At 40.9% G+C, this 20,515-nt stretch overlaps 1 protein-coding gene across 12 annotated transcripts in view; it reads left to right on the top strand.

The window, feature by feature from the left end:
- The window catches only part of CLIP1 (CAP-Gly domain containing linker protein 1), a 125,220-nt gene that overhangs the window by 89,848 nt on the left and 14,857 nt on the right, over positions 1-20,515 (top strand). For all 12 annotated transcript variants that reach the window (XM_049619415.1, XM_049619420.1, XM_049619414.1 and 9 more), the window contains 3 exons: positions 861-977; positions 3,027-3,133; positions 7,992-8,112. In XM_049619415.1, the coding sequence (XP_049475372.1) occupies positions 861-977; positions 3,027-3,133; positions 7,992-8,112 (345 nt within the window). The remainder of the gene's footprint in view (positions 1-860; positions 978-3,026; positions 3,134-7,991; positions 8,113-20,515) is intronic.

The following is a 20,515-nucleotide window of genomic DNA, read 5'->3' as shown; positions in this document are numbered from 1 at the left end:
ATATTGAAACACAGTATCATCTGTTTGGCTTTTAACTGTTTTGTTGTGTCTGTCCTTCTGGACTTGGAACCCGCCAGTGAAATCTCCATGGCTGGCGGTCGGGAAGATATACTGCAGAATTCCTGGAAGCTTTATTAGACCACGTGAAATTGTAAGCAAGTGCCTTAAACATCTTTTAATTTACTTTTTATGAAAAACAAAAAATAAACGAACAAAAACATTGTTTTTAATGATTGTTTTCATATCTTAGCTAAGGATTTGTCTCCATATGCATATTATCTTTTTTATTCACAGCCATGTTTATATTCATTACCCACAGCTTCTCTCAGAGACCTTTCCATTTAATCCTTCTCATTAAACATTTGAGCCTTATGTTAATAACTGCCCAAATAATTTTTATTTTTCCTTGAGAAATTCCCCACCTAAATTACAAGTGATTTCAAAAGCCCCACATCTGAAATAGCAAGAATAGTGTTTCAAACACACAGCAGTAAATACGACTAAGAGAAAATTCAGCTACGTGAGGATGTTGGTCTTTACTATCCCTGAATGTTTCTCTCCGACATCGGTCAGAATGATGAGTGTGACTGTCAGCGTAACTTTGGAACTTGGAAGATGTAGGTTAGAATGGTCTGAAAATCTGCCAGTTGCATATCGCAATTGGCTCGTTTGAAGGATGGCATGAAAAGGGTCTGTGGCTTTGTTCCCCTTTGGAGGAAAGACCTTTCATGTCTCGGTCTGTTTGTTTCGGCATTGGATTGGTGACTGGGCCTTAACCACATGAGACAGCGAGGGCTGCCTGAGCATCCCTGACGGGGTCGGGGGTGACCTCATTTCTCACAGTATTTTCTTGTATTTAGGCTGCTCAAACAGCAGAAGATGCCATGCAGATAATGGAACAGATGACCAAAGAGAAGAGTGAAACTCTGGCCTCCTTGGAGGATACCAAGCAAACAAACGAAAAACTACAGAATGAAGTAATCAGATTTAAATGGCTTTTTGTACAAAGGACAGCTTACCGACTTCATGGAATATTTGATCACTAACTCAGGATTGTTTATTTTTTGAAGTGTGGCCTTACACAGGTTTGATCTGTTAGCGGAGTCGAATGTACACCAGAGCCATGATAATATCAAATAAAGTGTAATCCTTCATTACTTATTTAGTAGGATCAGCCTTTGAAATAATGAGGGGGAAACCTGAATAGTGTGGCTTTTTTATGATAACTTCAATGACGGAACTGAAGAGAGAGGTACTCATAATATTCTCTAGTTTTGTGTGTTTTATCTTAAATCACATACATTTTTTTTTATTTTCACTCTCTCCCAACTTGAGCCACTAAATTCCATTCCTCGGCCCCAAGTTTGGTGTAGGCCTTTTCTCGGTGTCATTCAGTCCTGATTCCCTTTTGTGTCATCTCCAGGCAGCCACTTCTGCGTCTCAGATGTGTGGTTTCAAGATCACTTTTATTCTGTTGAAAGTAGCATTTCTCATTCTTGGACCTATTTTTGATTCCCTTCCTCCCCACTCCCAGTTCATATCAGCCCCTTCTTTCTTTGGGAAGCAGTTACCTCTCGGTCCTAAACAGATTGATTCTCCAAAATAGTTAGGTGAAGTTCTGCCTGGCTTCAGATGTTTTTAAAAGGGATAGTCAGGTGAGACGTGAAGGAATTAAGCAGGGGAAGCGCTGGCCACATTGAATAGCTGCTCTGTAAAGCATAGGCCTTCTCACTATGCAGGTTCAAAGATGGAAATCTGTCAAGGCATGCACGTTTTAAGATACTTACAGGGTAAATAAAACTACACACCCGGGGGTACATTTACAGAACTGATGGTCCTAATAGAAGAAGAAAAAGCATTAAAAAATCAGATGGTAATCACAGAAGTTAAAATGAGTAAGAAGATTTTAGGGAATATATCTCATTTTTGAGGGTAGAATCAGGGAGAATTGTGCACTTTCATGATATAGCCCTTGGTGTCCTTGTTATAACCAGAATGTAAGACTGGCTAAATCATTTTTTTGGACCCTTTGTGATACTTGGTTTTTCTTGTTCTGTGAATCTGGAATTCCAGACTCCTCTATTAACTGTAGAGGCATTAAAAGGAACATTGTGGCGTTAAAACCATCGAGACACTTGTCTAGGCCTCCTGACTGTGGCATGTGACGTGGCAGAGGTAACTCTGTACAAGATGACCACACAAGTCCCAGAAAGCCACTGTGGGGCCAGGAGCACGCCTTGGGTCGTGGACAGCCCGAGCGAGCTCCCTGTGCTTGGGAGCCCCTGTGCTAGGGGCTCTGCACCTAGAGCCCCAGTCACCTGCCAGAGCCCGTAGTTGGTCACGTCTCCGTCGTTCTAGTGATGCGTCTGGCTATCCTATCGGGGCCAGGCCCTAAGCTGGCTGCATCCCCCATGGGCAGGTGATGGGGCTGAATGTATGAGTGCTTTTCAGCCTCCCTGCCGGGCTTTTTCCTCTTCAGATCAGAGTTCAGATGGATAACCAAATATTTTCCCACCCACAAAATACTTTAATTCAAATGTTTTTTGTAATGGGGACTCAGTACATTTAGTTCTAATGCTGACAAATACATCCGAAACTACTAATCTATGGGGAAGGACAGGGGTTTTAGTTTTTATTGCAAAGAATAATTCTTGCTGATGTCATGCCTTTGCAATTTATTTCTCGTGTTTGTTAAGAGGGGTCATACTTGAATAGCAAGTTCAATGATGAATACTGAGAATTATATACAAAGTGGAAGCAAACCTTTGTTGTAATTCATGTAGCAATTGAGTTTGACACTTTGGCCAGGTGTACGGAAAACGTCTGACTAAATGTAAGAGGGAGGTTTGCCGTTTATAATAGACGTGGTCATTTGCCGTCTCCTCACCTGGTAATCCCCCCCCGTTTTTTGTACCTGACTAATTTCACCTATCTATTCGGTGCACGTTTGCATGACATATGTCTATCCAGTCCTGCCACTGGAAAATGAAATAATTTCATCAAGTTTTTTTTTCTTGGTCTTTAAGTTGGATACACTTAAAGAAAACAACCTGAAAAATGTGGAAGAGCTGAACAAATCGAAAGAGCTTCTGACGGTAGAGAATCAAAAAATGGAAGAATTCAGGAAAGAAATGTAAGTTCGTGTCCTTTGAGAGAAGCCGTGGGACTTTAATGTCACAAAAGTGAAAACGATACTAATGATTTAAAAAATAACTTGACAAACACTTGATTGAAGTAAAAAGTAATCACCACCCTCTCTGTCCCCCGAATGCTTTAGCATACCTGGGAGCCCCTGTAACCGCTTAGCTGTGAGGAAGCGAAGTCAAGATAGTAGCTGAGTTAAAGAAGCAAAACGAAAAGTGTGCTTGCTGCCTGAGAAGTTAGGACCCTTTATAAATAAATCTCTCAAGATCCTTTCTATAGGGAGATAAAAAGCATGTCACTTTCGAGATTGTTAATCTTGATTTTAAGAGTAATTGAACCTCTGGCATGGAAGTCAGGTGAAAGGATTCTGGAAGAATCTTTTCTTTTTCATATTGTATTCATTTTTGAGAGAGAGAGAATGAGAATGAATATGAGCAGGGGAGGGGCAGAAGCAGGTTCCAGGTCCTGAGCTGTCAGCACAGAGCCCGATGCGGGCTCCCAACTCACGAACAGTGAGATTGACCTGAGTCAAAGTCCCGACGCTTAACTGACTGAGCCACCCAGGCGCCCCTGGAAGAATCTTTCTAATCCAGGTTTATCCATCAGTCTGCCACCTAGACTGCCACCTGTCTGCTACCTGGCCAGACAGGCTGGCCATGTTTCCTTTGTCAACAACACCTCCAAATCCTTGCCTTTCAGGTCTGTTTTCAGGTCTGTTAATTGTTGGTGTTTATGTGGCTTTTTCAATGATCGTTTCGGTGTAGATTCCATGTTGCTCTTCGGTTCTGAGAGCTGCACTCTGTATCAACTGTGTGAACCTGGAAATGTAAGGGCAGTTAATCCAGTGAATATTGGAGTGTGTCTCTGTGCTAGGAAGGATAAGAAGATGGATTTATATGGTCCCTGCCCTTTAAGGGTTTGTATTATTTATCCCCCCCTTCTGATCGAACAAAGAGATTAGCTTCAAACAGAAACAAAAGCATCAGTTCCAAGTCTCCATCCTCAGTACGATTTGTTGATCAAGCTTGGGACTAAACTGGTACATGGTCGGGTTCTTCTGAGAGTTGGTAAAATCCTCCAGAAGGAATCTCATCTGAGCAATTTAGGCAGTGCATGATTAATGCCTTCCTCAGTCTTAGTTTTTTGTGTGTTTTTTTAAAGTTTTTGTTTATATTCCAGTTAGTAAACATACAGTGTAAGATTAGTTTCAGGTATACAGTATAGTGATTCAGAACTTCCATACTCAGTCTTAGTTTTAATGATACTTCTCTAGACGGTGATTCAGCAGTTCCCCCAAATTCTGTTCACCTGCACAGATTGATCAGTTGGCAGTTGTGATTGTGGCCATCAGGATGGGCTTGAGCTTCTTGGCCTTCTCAAGCCAAATCACACAGATAAAGGTCCCTGTGATGGGAAACAAAGTCATCGTCAGTTCCAAGAGGGTGGCTGCAGATCTGGTTTGGGACATTCCCCTGTGACACACGTCATTATGCTGCCCTGGCGCTTTGGGAGCACTGTTGACTTTAGTTCATTTGTGTCACACGGGCAGCTGGTGAGGGAGGATCTGAGCAGCAGGAGAAGATTCCCTAACCAACCTCCCACTGCCATAATCCCACCTCTGAGCTCTCTGGGCTGTACTAGGTAATGGAGGGGCAGGGCCGGTGTGGACCGAGCCAAGACAGCTCTTGGGATTTCGATAAAACTTCGCTTTCCTGCAGGCCTACTTGGAGTCTCTCGTGATGGTCATTGCATTGGTCTAGTATTGAAGTGTTCACCATCCAAAGTCTGTGTCATGGCACCCACCTCCAGTTAGTATGGGGTGGTTTTATCTCCGTTAAGAGATCATTTTTTGCCCTTCTTCAAATGATTCCATGGAATAATAAAATCTTAGCCTCCTAACTCCGGACACGAAGGGTCATGAGCAAAAGACTGAGGCTTCTGCTGCTGCTTCTCTAACCATGGCCTGTCCTCTTCCCTAGAACCATTTTTCCCAGATCTCTGATCCCTGAGGGTGTGGTTGGGGTGAGGTGAGGAGGAACCAGGACCACCCAGCAGACAGCCTGGGCTGCTTTTGATTCTCCGCCTTTTTATCTGGCCTACCAGGACTGAGGGGATTGCATCTTTTGTCAGTAACCTGGCACACGGTGGCTGGGGTTCTTAGCAGGAGGAAGGACCAGTAGGACACAGCAGTGACAGACATCAGAAGCTGGTAGAGGGAGTAGGAGGAGTAGGTTGAAAGAGCCCCTGCCCCCGGTGACTCATTGTTCCCTGCTGTAGACGTGGCCACATTTCAAGGACCACTAAAATAAATGTACTATGTAATGGGAATGGTGCTTCTCAAAAAAAAAAAAAAAAAAAGCAGTTATTTTACTGTTCCTCAGCGCTCAAAGCTAGAGAATGAGCAGCTGATTATTTCCCAGCATGTATCTGTGTATCTGGGGTGCTTTGTGTTCTTTAGAACTTTCCTGGTATTTCCCCGCACCTTAGATAGGACTTTGATTCCTGGAGGAAAATGGACACCAATGTAGGCACTGGAGTTCTCATTAGAACTACCTCCTGTGGAATATTGCCCCTGGCTCTGGAAACCCAGCACTTGTAGCTAAATACTTCTTTTCCTCTGTGCCATTTACTAGACTGGTTTTAGGAAAACTCTTGGTTAGCCAGCTCCTATTTTCAGGTGGAGAGAGAGAATAAAATGGTTTCTCAGAGTGTAATTTTGGATGTTAGGGAAAATAATATAAGTGGCTTAATTTTTGTCTTTACTCACCTGGCACAGTAATAAATCTAGAATATAGAATATACTTAGCATGGCAGTTAATTGATAACAGACTTGTAAATAGAATGTTTGCAATGCAGTCAATGTTAACAATATGTATCTTGCCTCTCAGATTAAAACTGGGATAGTCTTCTGTCGTGTAGAAAAAAAAGCAGCTTAAAAAAATTGTTCGAAATACTTGGAGGTATTTTTGGACTTATTCCCTGGAGTACTTCCGGAAGTTGGGCTATTAGAGCCTCCTTTCTGTACCCACTGTGCTCTAAAGAAAAACGGGAAGGTGTTTCTATGTTGGAATTAGAGCGGAGGTCTGTCTGCCAGTTTTAACTCTGGTTCTCTTGCTTCTACAACTTCCTGGCTTTATGATTTGGAGAAAATCTCTCACTTCCCTGAGCTTCAGTTTTCTCATCTTTAAAATATAAATAATAACATTAGCTTCCTTGGCTTTTGAGGATTAAATGAGAAAATAAATATTTGTGAAAACATTTTTATAGATCTTAACACATTGAATGTTGCTTTCACAGATCACTGCTTTAAGACATTTTGAAATTTCTTTGATTCCTTGTTTTAATTTTCTTTACTGTGGGCTCTTAATAGCAATCAAGGATTCCAAAAGGCATTACAAGATGCACATCTTTAAGACACAGAGTAGGATTACATACTTCTCATTGACAGGCCATCAAGATGCTGAGGCCAAACAGCCCCTGAGGAAGGCAGTGACCTCCTAGGAATAAAAGATTTGACCTCAGATGATTTCATCCTAAGTAAAAACTTCAGATTTGTCAGGAATTGATGGACTTTTGCCAGAAGATGAACTTGAGCTGTAGTTTGTGTGTGTGTGTGTGTTGATCCACAATTAGAATCAACCCTCTTAGCTTTTGTATGACCTGAGGCTAAAATTCCTTCTCCATTTTTTCCTCACTTGCTAAATAGACATCTCAGTGAAACACCTCATTTAATTTAATGTGCTAGGAAAATTTTTGTGTAGGTTTATTCCCCTAAATCTTACCCCAATATGCATATTATAGGTGGATGGAGAACTAAAACTCAAAAAACTGGAGATGCCAGGCATTGCCACACATTAGACAATTGAAGTTAAAAATAGATGTGTTCCTCTATCAGCAGATGGATTCATACCCAGATGACTTGGTTCAGGATTCAGCCACGTATGACAGCTCCCTAAATGGAGTTTAGCCAGCACAGACTTAAAATTCACAGTGGCATCAAAACCCTCTATGACAGAAAACTAAAATCCAGTGATCAAATAAAAGATTTCTAATACCCACATATAAAGGATAATAATTTGATTTGTGTATTTTGGATAATTTTAATATTGGGAAGATGTTTAATATCCTTACCTCGTTCACATTTCATATGCTGATATTCATGATAGAGGTTAACAGGCTATATTTTTATTTGATTCTTTTAATTACAAATTAACATTGTGGAAAGAATACAATCAAAGTGAACCACCTGTTATGTAATTGGAAAACCGCATTTCCTTTGGGCATTTCACCTTGAGTTGTCCTAAAAATATACTCAGATTCACGACAGCACTTGACTCTGACAGATACCGGCATACCGGCAAATGGGACCATTAGATTTTTATTTCTGCCAGAAAAAAACACATTACCGATTTGTGCAGTCAGTACAGAGTGCCTTGGCAGCAAAGTAAATCACTTTATCAACATACTGGGTTTGAGCATAATTTTCTAACGGAAATAGCCCTAAAGACCAGAGGACTGACCATTTCATTTGTCATTTATTTTATGGTAGCATGGATTTTTGGATGGGGAGTGTTCAGAAGTGGGTAAGTGTGGGTGGAGAGAGGGTGGATAGCGTGTTTATTAGGTTTTAAAAAATAATGTAATAATTGTGGGTGGCAGTCCGCCTCCTGAGAGGTTAAAGCCATTTAGCCTCTCCTGCACGTAGATACCACTGCCTCCTGTTATTATAGATCCTATCAGGCACGTGACCCAGATATATTTTCCTCAGTGCTGTGAAGCCGGTCGTCTCCCACAGTTTCCTTGCCTGTCTTGTTTCTATGGTAACCCTGCACTCACTGTCCTTGCAGAGAAACCCTCAAGCAGGCAGCAGCTCAGAAGTCCCAGCAGCTTTCAGCATTGCAAGAAGAGAACGTGAAACTTGCTGAGGAGCTGGGGAGAAGCAGGGACGAAGTCACGGGTCATCAGAAGGTCAGCGGGCCTGGAGGGGGGTGCGGGGGGGCGTACCTTGCTCTCCGTGCTCCTGTCTGCTGCTGTTGGCAGGGCGCTTGGAGGCCCCTCAGAGAGGTGCTCGATGCGGTCGGGTCCTTCCAAATGGGATTTCAACTTGTCTGTGTGGTAGGTCTCCTTGCGTTTCAAGTGTGCTGCTGTAGGACTTAGGGGAGGAGTTGACAGATGCTTATGGAAAAAAAAAAAAAAGTAGCAACGCTGGGAACTTGAGCAACTAGAAAATAAGACCTTTATTAGACAACCTCATGGCAATGCGTTTCAATGGAAAGGAACAATATCTTCTCCCTACTATTGCCTGGATTTCAAAATTACTTTCGTCTTAAGGTTCTTTTTTTCTTTCATCAGAATTTGTTTGAAGGAAGCAAATTCTCAGAATATGGATTTGGTGTGGGGGTTGGCAGCTGTTCTTAAATAGAACTCTGCTTTTCTTTAAAAAAAATTTTTTTAAAGCATTTCCTAATGGAACTGTGTATGTGTGTGCACTTGTGTGCGTTGAATGTGATTTGCGTTACACCCAGAATGAGCCGTAAGCCAACCATAACCCATTTGCTTCCGTACTTAAATGACAGAGATTTCTGATGAGTTTATTAAGCACTGAAACAAAACTGATTTTAAAGAATGACGTATCCTGCTTTTTATTCTTTAGTAGTTGAATCAAAGTGCTAAATGGTAGTCCTATCTGGCCTCAGCAGAAGCTTCAAATGATATTTTTAAGAGAATTTTACCATGTGGTCATCAATTCATGGTTTACACTTCAAGAGAATTTTTTCCCCCAGGAATACTTGGCAAAGATTCCTTCTCGCTTGGGATGGAGTCATCTGGGGTAATTGTATTGAGTACCCATTGACATGGCAGTTTGTGGCGAAAGCACTTTTTGGAGAGTTGATTTCAGACTTTAAAGTCTTTGTTGCAGCTTTCCACAGTTTTCTTCACAAAAGGAATGCCACATCTCTCCAAACTCCAGGATGATGATGATGATGATGCTTTTGGTGATACTAGTTCACGTTTATTGGCTCTTACTATGCGACAAGCACAAATAAATGATAACTGTCGTCTCAGTCTTTACAATAATTCTAGGCGATGGCACTGCCATTATTTCCGCTTGTCAAAGAGGAAACAGGGATATGAAGATAGTAATTTGCTCATCCTCATTCAGCTTATAGTCAAGAAATGTTTGCCATCTTCTGATTTGGGTCCGGAAAAGGATCAAAGTGGATTGACTTAAATAGGGTCAGTGCCCTCTCCTTTAGTCAGTATGTGAGAAACTGGAGTTCATGAAAAATAGAAGCCCTTTGACCAGATGAGGTCCTCTTTTTCCTGGCACAAACTAGAGCGTCTAAAACATTGGGCAGCTGCTCTGTCATCACTGTGTCTGTAAGTTCTTGCAAGAGCAGGGTCTCTGAGAGGTGCATCTCGTTTGACCTCATGGAACATCTCCGGTAGAGAGAGTGGATTCCATACATGGGAGGAGCACAGAGACATCCTCCTCGCGTCTCATGTTGTGCCCTTAACTGGACTGTTCACTGCATTTCTTGCTTGTGTGTCTCTGTAGGGAAAACAGTGGGAGGAGGCATCTTGCTACCTTGGCCAGGGCTCTGCCGGGCTCCCTCACCCGTGTTCTTCTCTTCTGCATGTTGGCATTTGAATTGCCTTCCTTTTGAAAAGGTTTTGCCACTAGAAATTTGAAAGTCAGTGACTTTGAAGGGTGTTACAGAACAGCACGTGCAAGAAACAACTAAGAAAAGTGACTTTCCTTTAAAGGACAGATTGTTATGGGGCGCCTGGGTGGCTCAGTCGGTTAAGCGGCCGACTTCGGCTCAGGTCATGATCTCGCGGTCCGTGAGTTCAAGCCCCGCGTCGGGCTCTGTGCTGACAGCTCAGAGCCTGGAGCCTGTTTCAGATTCTGTGTCTCCCTCTCTCTGACCCTCCCCTGTTCATGCTCTGTCTCTCTCTGTCTCAAAAATAAATAAACGTTAAAAAAAAAAAATTTAAAGGACAGATTGTTAGGCCCTTCATAGTTCTGTGCTTTACTCAGAAGAGAGAGGTAAGTGGGTATGAACTAAATAATAGGCTTCAATGGTAGAGCTCGTTGACCATGATAATGATTATCAAGGAAGATTATGGGTAATTCTTCCCTTGAAATAAATAAAAGTATATATGTAGTGTCTATGTGTATTTATTTCAAAAGACTGGAGAGAACCACCCATTTAAAATGATTTAGAAACAACCTTAGTCTACAGAAGACTGATTAATTCATCAGCTCTATTCTTACTGTATAATCTCCACGAATCTGGAGTACTGCTTACCTCTGTAAAATCACACATTTCACATTATTACTTACTGTAGTCAAGCCAAACTATTGATCAGCTATGTTTAGAAATATACTCCAGAGCCACCTTGTTTGGCAGAAACCTTGGTTTTAGAACAAAAAATGAATTCTTGAAAGAATTTTAATTGTCATACTACAGAAACATTGAGTGTTTCATTCTAGGATTAAGACAGTGGAGGTGAAGTTGACAGGGGATGGGTAAACACTGACCTGGGACCTGGGTTCTTCCTGAGTCCTTTATTAAGTAGCATCGTAATTCACCAAACATGTACCAAGCTGATGGTGTTGCATGTTTCCCAGAATCATCACAACATGCCTCTGAGACAGGAAGGCTATTATTTTGTAGACCAGCTGACACTCAAAAGTGGACCAACTTGCTAAGGACACACAGCTAGGCGGTGGAGCTGAGACCTGTACTCCTGTCAGACTAATTTGGAGGCCTATTTCCGTACTTCTATACGGAGAATAAAGTTTATTTCTACTTGATAATTAAGATTAAAAAAAAATAAAGAAAAACTTGTGAGCTAGGATTGGTGTGGGTGGGTGGGGTCAAACAATGCTATAGAAATGCCCTCTCGATGTGTTGGTATTTTTTTTTTCCTGCCTCAAGTATTTATTTTGCTTAAAAGCCCAAGACACCCCAGAATCTGTTCTCCACCTTAGGCATCTCACTGGGATTATTTGCTAAGGATTTTTACTTCCTTGAGAAGCCCCCTTCACTATGGGGACTATTTGATTTCCTGTTTGTCAATTGGATGTGAGGTGATTTATCAAAATAAAAGAATCCCTGCCTCCCGTGGCAGTGGTATTGTAGAATATTCTTTTTATCAATTAAAAAGATGTAGAAAATTTGTGAAATTAAGAGGGTTAGTCATGAGCAGCACTGATTGGTCAAAGTTGGGCAGTGATGTCAGTTTCCACTCTTAGGCAGAAATTCTCATTGGACTGGATTGACAAGTGGGTATCGTGTGCCCCCGTGAAGAAGTATTTCAGTAATTGGAAGGACTCATCTATTTGTTGATAGTCCTCTGGAACAGAGCTGGCAAATCCAGAAACAGACCCACACGTGTGCATTCTTTTTTGTCCGCTCTCCCTACCAGACATTCTCCTTTCCAAAGGAAAATTGTGTAAGCCGCCTTTCCCAAGTGGGAGACTACTTTTGTGGGGGGAGGGGAGCAAAAACCAGGGTCAGCTGGGATTGTAAGAGGCGTGATTTATCTGGCATCAACAGTGACAGAAATCTTTAGAGACTGTCACAGAGTGCCTTGTCTTTGAAAAGAGAGTATATTAGATTGAAACATATGCAATTGCTTTCATTTTGCAATTTCCTAGTGTTCACTCTAGTAGTTAACATAACCTACTTCTTGATAACTGACGATTATGAAGATTGTTGTAATTATATAACTGCCGTTGACTGCTTCCACCTTCGCTTTGACGCCTGAGGGCTGACTAGTTTCATGCTGCTTCAGGGGTGTGTGTGTGTGAGTGAGTGAAAATACACGTAACATCTACTGTTGGAACCATCTTACAGTGTACAATTCAATGGTATTTGGGACATTCACAGTGCAGTGTGGCCATTACTTCTGTCCAGTTCCAGAACATTTTCATCACCCTGAAAGGAAACCCCATACTTGTTTAAGCGCTCGCTTCCCATTTCTTCCTGCCTCCCAGCCCCTGGTGACCACTCATCTATTTTCTGTCTCTATGGATTAGCTTGTTCTGGATGTTTCATACAAGAGGAATGATAAAACACGTGACTGTTGGTGACTGGCTTCTCTCACTCAGTGTCGTGCCGTCGGGGCCCATCCGTGTTGTAGCAGGCGTGAGCGCTTGCTTGCCTCTTGGCTGAATGGAATTTTATTGAATGCGTACCCCTCATGTTGTTTCTGCCTCTGGTTCAGGTGTTTCGGGTCTCCTTTCTCCATGCGAATGGTCGCCTGTCCCTGCTGATGTCTGTCTGCCTCCCTGCCTATGGCCACTGTGTCTTATTGCCACTTGGTATCTTTAGTGGGTGGGGAAATCCTTCTCACTTCCTTAAAAGCTCTTCTAAATCTTGCCACACTGGTCATACTTACAGTCCTGTCTTCTTTTCTTTACTTCCAGACTTTTAAAAAGAGTAATATTTTCTGCCTTCAATTTCACCCCCCATTTTCTTCGCAATCCCCTGCTGTCTGCTTTTCGCCACCGCCAGTGCACCACTGAAGTGACTCTCGCCTGAGTCATCACTTACCTAGTGACAGCACAAGTGCGTGGCTTCCTTTCCATCCTTTCTGAACATTTGGCGTCTCCACCTACATTCTTGACTTTCCTCCTTTGACATCTTCCACCCTCTTGGCTCATGTTTGTCCTGCCACCCCTGGTCAGTTGCCATATGCAGGTCCGCATTTACATTTTTTCTGTCCCCATGTGGTAAACGTCTCCTCATTGTTAGGCCCATCCTCTAGCCTCGGGGGCGGCTGCTGTCCAGGACCCTGTCATGCTGAGAATGCCATGTTGTGTCTCCACACAGGCTGTGAGATGGTGGGAATCGCAGGGCATGCTGTATAGGTTCGAATGAACAAATGAGTGATTAAATGCATACCTCGCTTTTAGCGGGGCCTCAGGATGCAGAAACCTTGACTGCCTTTTTTTTTTTTTTTTTACATTATTTCATTTACTTCGAGTTTCATAGCTTTGTTATAGAGAGTTGTGGTTGCCGGAAACGTGATGAGTGGGGCATTTGCCCTGTGTGGCTAGAGGAAGCGCACAGCGCAAAATCAGGCAGGGTCTGGGAGATTCAAGATTAATGGAAACTATACAGAGCATTATTTCCTTTCATAGAGAATACTAAAAATAATTACAGTGATGTGAGCTCTTCTATAGAAATAGTCACCTTAAGTAGTAACTTTTGAAATGTCTGATTTATCATTTCCAAACCTCACACGTATTCCCCCTTGTAAGGGCTGCAGATACACTGAGCTGTCACTATGGGAACAGTGCTGATTTCTCTCCCCACTCCCCTTCCCAGTTATTTGCAAAATGAGATTAGTTTGTTGATACAGGACAGGGATTAGATGCCTCAATAACTGTATTTTATCAACACTTCTGACAAAGGTTACAACAAATGCAGTCTCCAAAATTTGAGGTTACCGTTGAGATTGATTTATGACTAATAGTCTGCAAATGTTAAATAGGCCTGAACTTGCAGACATGAATGTATAGAAAAGGAATGCATTCTTTTTCTTTTCTTTCTTTCTTTCTTTCTTTTTTTTTTTTTAACTCTCCTGCCCAATGTGGGGCTCTAACTCACAACCCAAGACCAAGAGTCACATGTTCTACCGACTGAGCCAGCCAGGTGCCCCAAGGCAACACCATTTTTAGCTTGTCCTGTTTTATTTTGGAAAACAGTGGTTATTAGCCATCGTAATTTTAATCTGGGCTCCGGATACTTCTGGGCAAGTAGGGCTGAGTGAAGCTGATCACAGAATCTTTCTCCTTCGATACCTAATGAAGTGAACACACTCTTCTGACTATTAAAAAATGTCTCCAGGAAAATCTCTCTAGCAAAGCCAATCGGCTTCATGCTTTCAGTAAACATTAAAATTTGGCAACCAAGGAAAGAAACAAGATGGTGGCTTGACTCTGTTGACGCTGTTCCCAGTGGTAAGAGAAAAGAAAATGTGTAGCAAAATCCTGAGAATTTTTATTCTGCTTCTCTCCATCCGTGTGCCCAGTCCAGTTTAGGGAAAATTAGATGGAAGAGGTGAATAGTCCGAACAGTCACAGAACAATCTTTGAGGCTAGAAGTTCTCTTTGACCATCTCAGAGTTTTACCAGAGGCGGGAAGAATTGCTGGGCGTCATTTTCCATAGTGAGTCTAGTCAACAGAGTGGCTTAAGTAAAAGGATATGGAGGAGGGGGTTCCTCTCAAATGATAATAAGTCCACAGGAGGGGAGTCCAGGTGAGTCCTCTACTCAGGAATGTCCTCAGGGAACCCTGTTCTTCCTTTCTGCTCTTCTTTCTGCTACCCTTACTGCACATAGATGGTCACAGGGCATTGGTGAAACTTTGCTGGAGGAAGTAGGGGAAAGCCAAAGTGGGGAAGGGCAGAAAGGCCTTCTCTTTACGTGATTTTGTCTTTCAGCTTGGAGAGGAAAACTCCTATCCCTGTAATAGTGTCACATAATCACGTCCAGCCATAAATGAGGCTGCCTTCCCATCTTTGGGAAGGGAAGGCAACAGAGATGAGACTAGATGTTAAAAAGACAATTTTGTGTCTGCCTGAGACTGAAGCCTGAGGACACACTGCTGTGGGAATAGGATTACCTTTGTTCAGAGGGGGCACTAAAAGAAAAGTCCATGAAAGAGACCTCCAGCCCAGATGCTGTATATCCCCTTCACTGTGCTCCCTCCCTCCTTGCCCTCCAGCTGTAGACATGTATAGGCTGCAGTGCCCAAACTTTTCCGTTGTAGCTTGGAGATGAAGATTAAAGGTCTCAGATAAAATAGGAAGGGTGTCAGGGAAAATTAATTTGCATCACATATGAGCAAACAGACGGTCTCAGTAGAGCTGCCCACAGTAAGATGAACACTTGAATGCCTATCGTACTGAAAGAAGAAAAAAGAAAAGAAAGGAACACAGGAATCCAAAGAGATGAGGAATTCAGGCCGCGAGAAAGCATTACCCAGAGTGGAATATTGCTTTGGGTTCTATAAAAACGCCAGTGACTTAAATAAAGCGGGTGTTCAAAGAAGAAATGACACAAGTGGAACAGAGAACGTGACAAGTCGAGGAAACAAGTGAGGACCAAAACGGCACCGTGTCGGGACTGAAGTCAGAAACAGAGAAGAGCCTGATGAACGTTTCTAAACATCTGGAGGGAAGGCTTGAGATGGTTATAACAAAGAGGGAAACAGAGATACTAAAGAATAAGAGGAAAGGTGATAGCTTTGGAGGACAGAGATCATCTGAATGAATATAATGAACAACTCTGAAAACTCTAAAAGAGGGAATTCAACAGAATTCAGAAAGAAAGTGTTAGGAGGTAAAATAGGGAAATTTCCCCCACGTGAAGAACTGAGTCTACATATAAGAAGGACAGTAGGGGGGCGCCTGGGTGGCTCAGTTGGTTAAAGGACCGACTCTTGGTTTCAGCTCAGGTCATGATCTCACAGTTCGTGGGTTTGAGCCCTGTGTCGGGCTCTGTGCTGACAATGCACAGGTTGCTTGGGTTTCTATCTCCCTTTCTCTCTATAAACTTAAAGGGAAGGACATAGTAGGATGTAGGGAAACTCAATTAGAGAATCTTGGGTGAGGGGGGTGGTAGTGGTGGAGGAGGATATTGGTTCAAAGCAATTGACATAAAAAAATAACACTGGTTATTAATGAAATTTGAGAATATAGAGATAATTCTTGAGATGCCCAGGCAGGAAAGGCATATTCCTTATAAAAAGGTAAAAAAAAAAAAAAAAAAAAAAAAAAAAAAAAAAAAAAAAGGCGGTGGCACCCAGGTGGCTCAGTTGCTTAAGCATTCGACTTCAGCTTAGGTCATGATCTCATGGTTTGTGGGTTTGAGCCCCTCATCTGGCTCTGTGCTGACAGCTCAGAGCCCGGAGCCTGCTTTGGATTCTGTGTGTTTCTCTCCCTCCCCTGCTTGTGCTGTCTCTTTCTCAAAAATAAATAAACATTTAAAAAAAATGAAATGGTCTCCTTTCCTGAAAACGGAGGTATTTTTAAAAAATATACTAACAATAAAATGAAAAGGTAAAACAAAAAAACAAAAAATAACCCAACCCACAACCCAGTGCAGCCACATTGAATGCGAGAAAACTGTGCCACAGTGTTCCCAGAGTTCTGAGGGATAGAAAATAGGATCAGGAGCGTCCTATCCTGGCAGTTATTCACAGATGAAAGGACAGGTAGATGTTTTCAAAAAACATCTGAAAAAATATCATGAAAGAACTCAGAAGCTATGGCATCTATGAATCCTTCTGAAAAGTAGCTGCTTGCTGATAAAATCTGGCCATGAATCAAAATACAGGACTTATCTAAAGAGAAATTGTGGCAAAAGGACTAGTACTGGTGTGAGCACTAAATGCAAGTAAGTAGACAACTAAGCTAACAACTCAGGGAGCTACAGGTATAGAATAGAATTGTGTTTTAACTTTATTTGGAAATTATTTCAAACTTTGCAAAAAAATTTATAAAAATAGAACACAGAATACTCAAATTCTCTAAGGACTTGTTTTTACCTTAACCAAAGTGCAGTTACCAAATTCAGGAAGTTTTAACACTAGTATTCAATGTACAGGCCATTTTCCTGTTCAGGCAGTTGTCCCAGTAAATGACCTTTATAGTTTTTCCCCATCTCTGGTTCAGTATCCAGTCCAGGATCATGCATTTCTTTCTCCCTTCCCCTCCCTTCCCCTTCTTTTCTTTTTTAAAACTATATTTATTTTTAAAGCAAGAGAGAGCCCAGGTGGGGGAGGGGCAGAGAGCAGGAGAGAGAAAGAATCCCAAGCAGGCTCCACACCCAGCATGGAGCCCGACATGGGGCTTGAACTCCCGAACAGAACTGTGAGATCCTGCATGACCTGAGCCGAAATCAAGAGTCAGACGCTTAACCGACTGAGCCACCCAGGTGCCCCCAGGATCATGTATTTCATTCACTGACTTCAGTCTCTTCTCATTTTCTTTATCTGGAATGCTGCTTCTGCCTTTTTTCAGTCAAAATTTTATGACTTGACTCTTTTTTCTTTTAAAGAACAGGCCAATGATGAGGTATAAAATCCTTCATTTTGGGTTTGTGATGTTTCATCACGATGGTTATACATTTTTAGCAGGAAGATAATTGATGTTGTATCCTTCCAAGAGTCATGTGATGTTGCTTTATCCCATTTATTGGTGGTGTTAATTTTGATCGAGTGTAAGTTTAAAACATTTGCAAGGTAAAAAGAAAAAAAGGAAAGAAAAAGAAAAAAAATAGACAAATATAAAGAGAGTAGACGTCTAACAAAATTTGAGGTGGTAGAGTGGAAAGAAAATGGAAGAAAGCAACCACGAATAAAAATTAGAGACTAATTGACATGTGTGGGCACTGTGTAAAAAGAATTACTTCATACGTATTGGCCTTGCTCAGTCACAGTCCCCTGCCCTATGGCCACACAGTCAACAGCATTCTTGACAAAGAACCATCCTATCCATGTGTGTGTGTATTAGAAGATACAAATATATTCATATACATATATTTATGTTAGAAGATACAAATATATTCATATACATATATATTTATATATACATATATATATATGTGGTTACAACAGGTTTTCAGGATACAAGGTTTAATAGACAAAAGTCAGTCATTATGTATCAGCAATGAACAAGTGGAGTTTGAAATTGAAAACTTAATACCATTTACATAAGCACTCCCCAAAATGAAATACTTAGGTAAGTTTAGTAATGTATGGACAGCATCTGAGGAAAAACTACAAAACTGTGATGAGCAAAATCAAAAAAGAATGAAATGAATGGAGATATCCTTTGTTCATGGATAGATACTCAATACTGTCAAGATATTGACTCTTCCCAACATGATCTATAGATTTAACACAATTCCAGTCAAAATCCCAACAAGTTCTTTTGTGGATATTGACAAACTGATTCTGTAGTTTATATGAAGAGGTTAAAGACCCCAAATAACCAACTCAGTATTGAAGAACAACAAAGTTGAAGGATTGACACTACCTGATTTCAAGACTTAGTATAGACAAATAGGTCAATGGAATACAGAGCTCAGAAATAGACTCACATAAATATAGGCAACTGATCTTTGACAAAGGAGGAAAGGCAATACAGTGGAACAAAGATTGTTTGTTCAACAGATAGTGCTGGAACAAGTGGATGTCCCCATGCAGAAAGGTGAATCTAGACACAGGTACTACCTCTTTTGTGAAAATTAAGTTGAAATGGATCATAGACCTAAATGTAAAATGCACAGCTATAAAACTCCTAGAAAATAAAATCAGGGAAAACCTAAATGACCTTGGGTACACTGGTGACTTTTTAGGTACAAGACCACCAAAAGCATGATCCACAAAAAAGGATTGATAAGCTGGACTTTAATGAAATTAAAAACTTTGCTTTGTTAAAGACAGTGTGAAAAGAGAATGAGAAGGTAAGTCACAGATTTGGGGAAAATATTTACAAAAGACACTTCTGATGAAGGACTGTTACTCAAAATATACAAAGAACTCTTAAAACTCAATAATAAGAAAATGAATAACTCAATTACAAAATGGACAAAAATCCTGAATAGACACATCGCCAAAGAAGATACATAGATGGCAAATAGCATTTGAAAAGTTGCTCAACATCATACGCCATTAAGGAATTGTGAATTAACAATGAGATGATATGATACAACTATCAGGATGGCCCAAATCGAAAACATTTGGCAACACCAAATGCTGGTGAAACTGTAGAGTAACAGGAGCTCTGATTCGTTGCTGGTAGCAGTGCAAAATGGTAAAGCTGCTTTGGGAAGACAGTTCGGCAGTTTCTTACGAAACTAGACATACTGTTACCATAAGATCCAGAAATGGTGCTCTTTGGTATTTACCCAAATGAACTAAAAATATAATCCACACAATATCCTGTGCATAAGTGTTTATAACAGATTTATTCACAGTTATCAAAACTTGGAAGCAACCAAGATGTCCCTCAGTAGGTGAGTGGATAAATAAAAACTATGGTCATCCAGATGATGGAATATTACTCAGCACCCAAAAGAAATGGCCTGTTAAGCCATGGAACCACATGGAGGAATGTTAAATGCATATTACTAAGTGAAAGAAGCCGATTGGAAAAGGCTACATATTGTATGGTTCCAAAGATATGACATTCTATCAAAAGCAAAACTATGGAGACATTAAAAAGATAGTGGTTGTTAGGGAATAAGGGAGGGGGGAGGGAATTATGAATAGGGAGAATACTAAAGATTGTTGGGGCAGTGGCACTACTTTGGTCATACTACAAGGGTGGATACATGTCTTCATATATTCATCAGAACTCAGAGAATGTACAGCACCAAGACTGAACCTAATGAAAACAATGAACTTTGGGTATTAATGATGTGTCAATGTATGTTCAGTGCCTATAACAAATGTACCACTGTGGTGTGGGATGTTGATAATGTGGGAGGTTGTGTGTGGGGGGGGCAGGGAATGTATGGGAAATGTTGATACTTTCTGTTCAATTTTGCTGTGAACCTAAAACTCTCTAAAATATAAAATTTATTAATTGAAAAAAAGTATGTAATTTACCTGTAATAACATTAAATGTAAATGGATTAAACACTGATTAAAAGAGGGTTGGCAGAGATTGTCAGGATGAATTTTTTAAAAACATGATCTAACTATATAAGATTATATAAACTATATAATGTTTATAAGAGACACAGCATAGATTCAAAGACAGAAATGGGTTCAAAATAAAAGGACGGAACAAGATATTACATGCCAACAGTAACCAAAAACAAGTTGGAGTGGCTATACTAATATCAGACAAGATAGGCTTTTGAGACAAAACTTTTTACCGAAGACAGAGAAAGATATTTTATAATAAAAAAATCAAAATGTAACAATTATAAATATATATGCACCTAATATTAAAGCCCCAAAATATGCAAAGCAAAACTTGATAGAATTAAAGAAGGAAAGACAATTCAACAATAAAAGTTAGAGACTCCAGTACCTTATTTTGGTAATAGATGGAACAACAGCAACTTGTTGAGAGAAGATCAACAAGGAAATAAAAGCTTGAACAACACTATGAATCAGCTAAACCTAATAGTCATCTGTAGACTATTCCACCCGAGAGGAACAGAATACACATTCTTCTCGGGCACACATGGAACATTCTCGAGGAGAGACCATAAAATAAGTCTCAGTGAATTTAAAAGGATTGAAATCATGTGAAGTAGGTTTTGGCTTGCGCGATTCAAAAATGTCAAGGCAGGGGCACCTGGGTGGCTCAGCCGGTTAAGCACCCAACTTCT

The sequence above is a fragment of the Panthera uncia genome (assembly GCF_023721935.1).
Source record: "Panthera uncia isolate 11264 chromosome D3 unlocalized genomic scaffold, Puncia_PCG_1.0 HiC_scaffold_8, whole genome shotgun sequence".
NCBI lineage: Eukaryota > Metazoa > Chordata > Mammalia > Carnivora > Felidae > Panthera > Panthera uncia.
The sequence above is the reverse complement of the archived record's forward strand: the minus strand, read 5'-3'. Positions and strand labels throughout refer to the sequence as shown.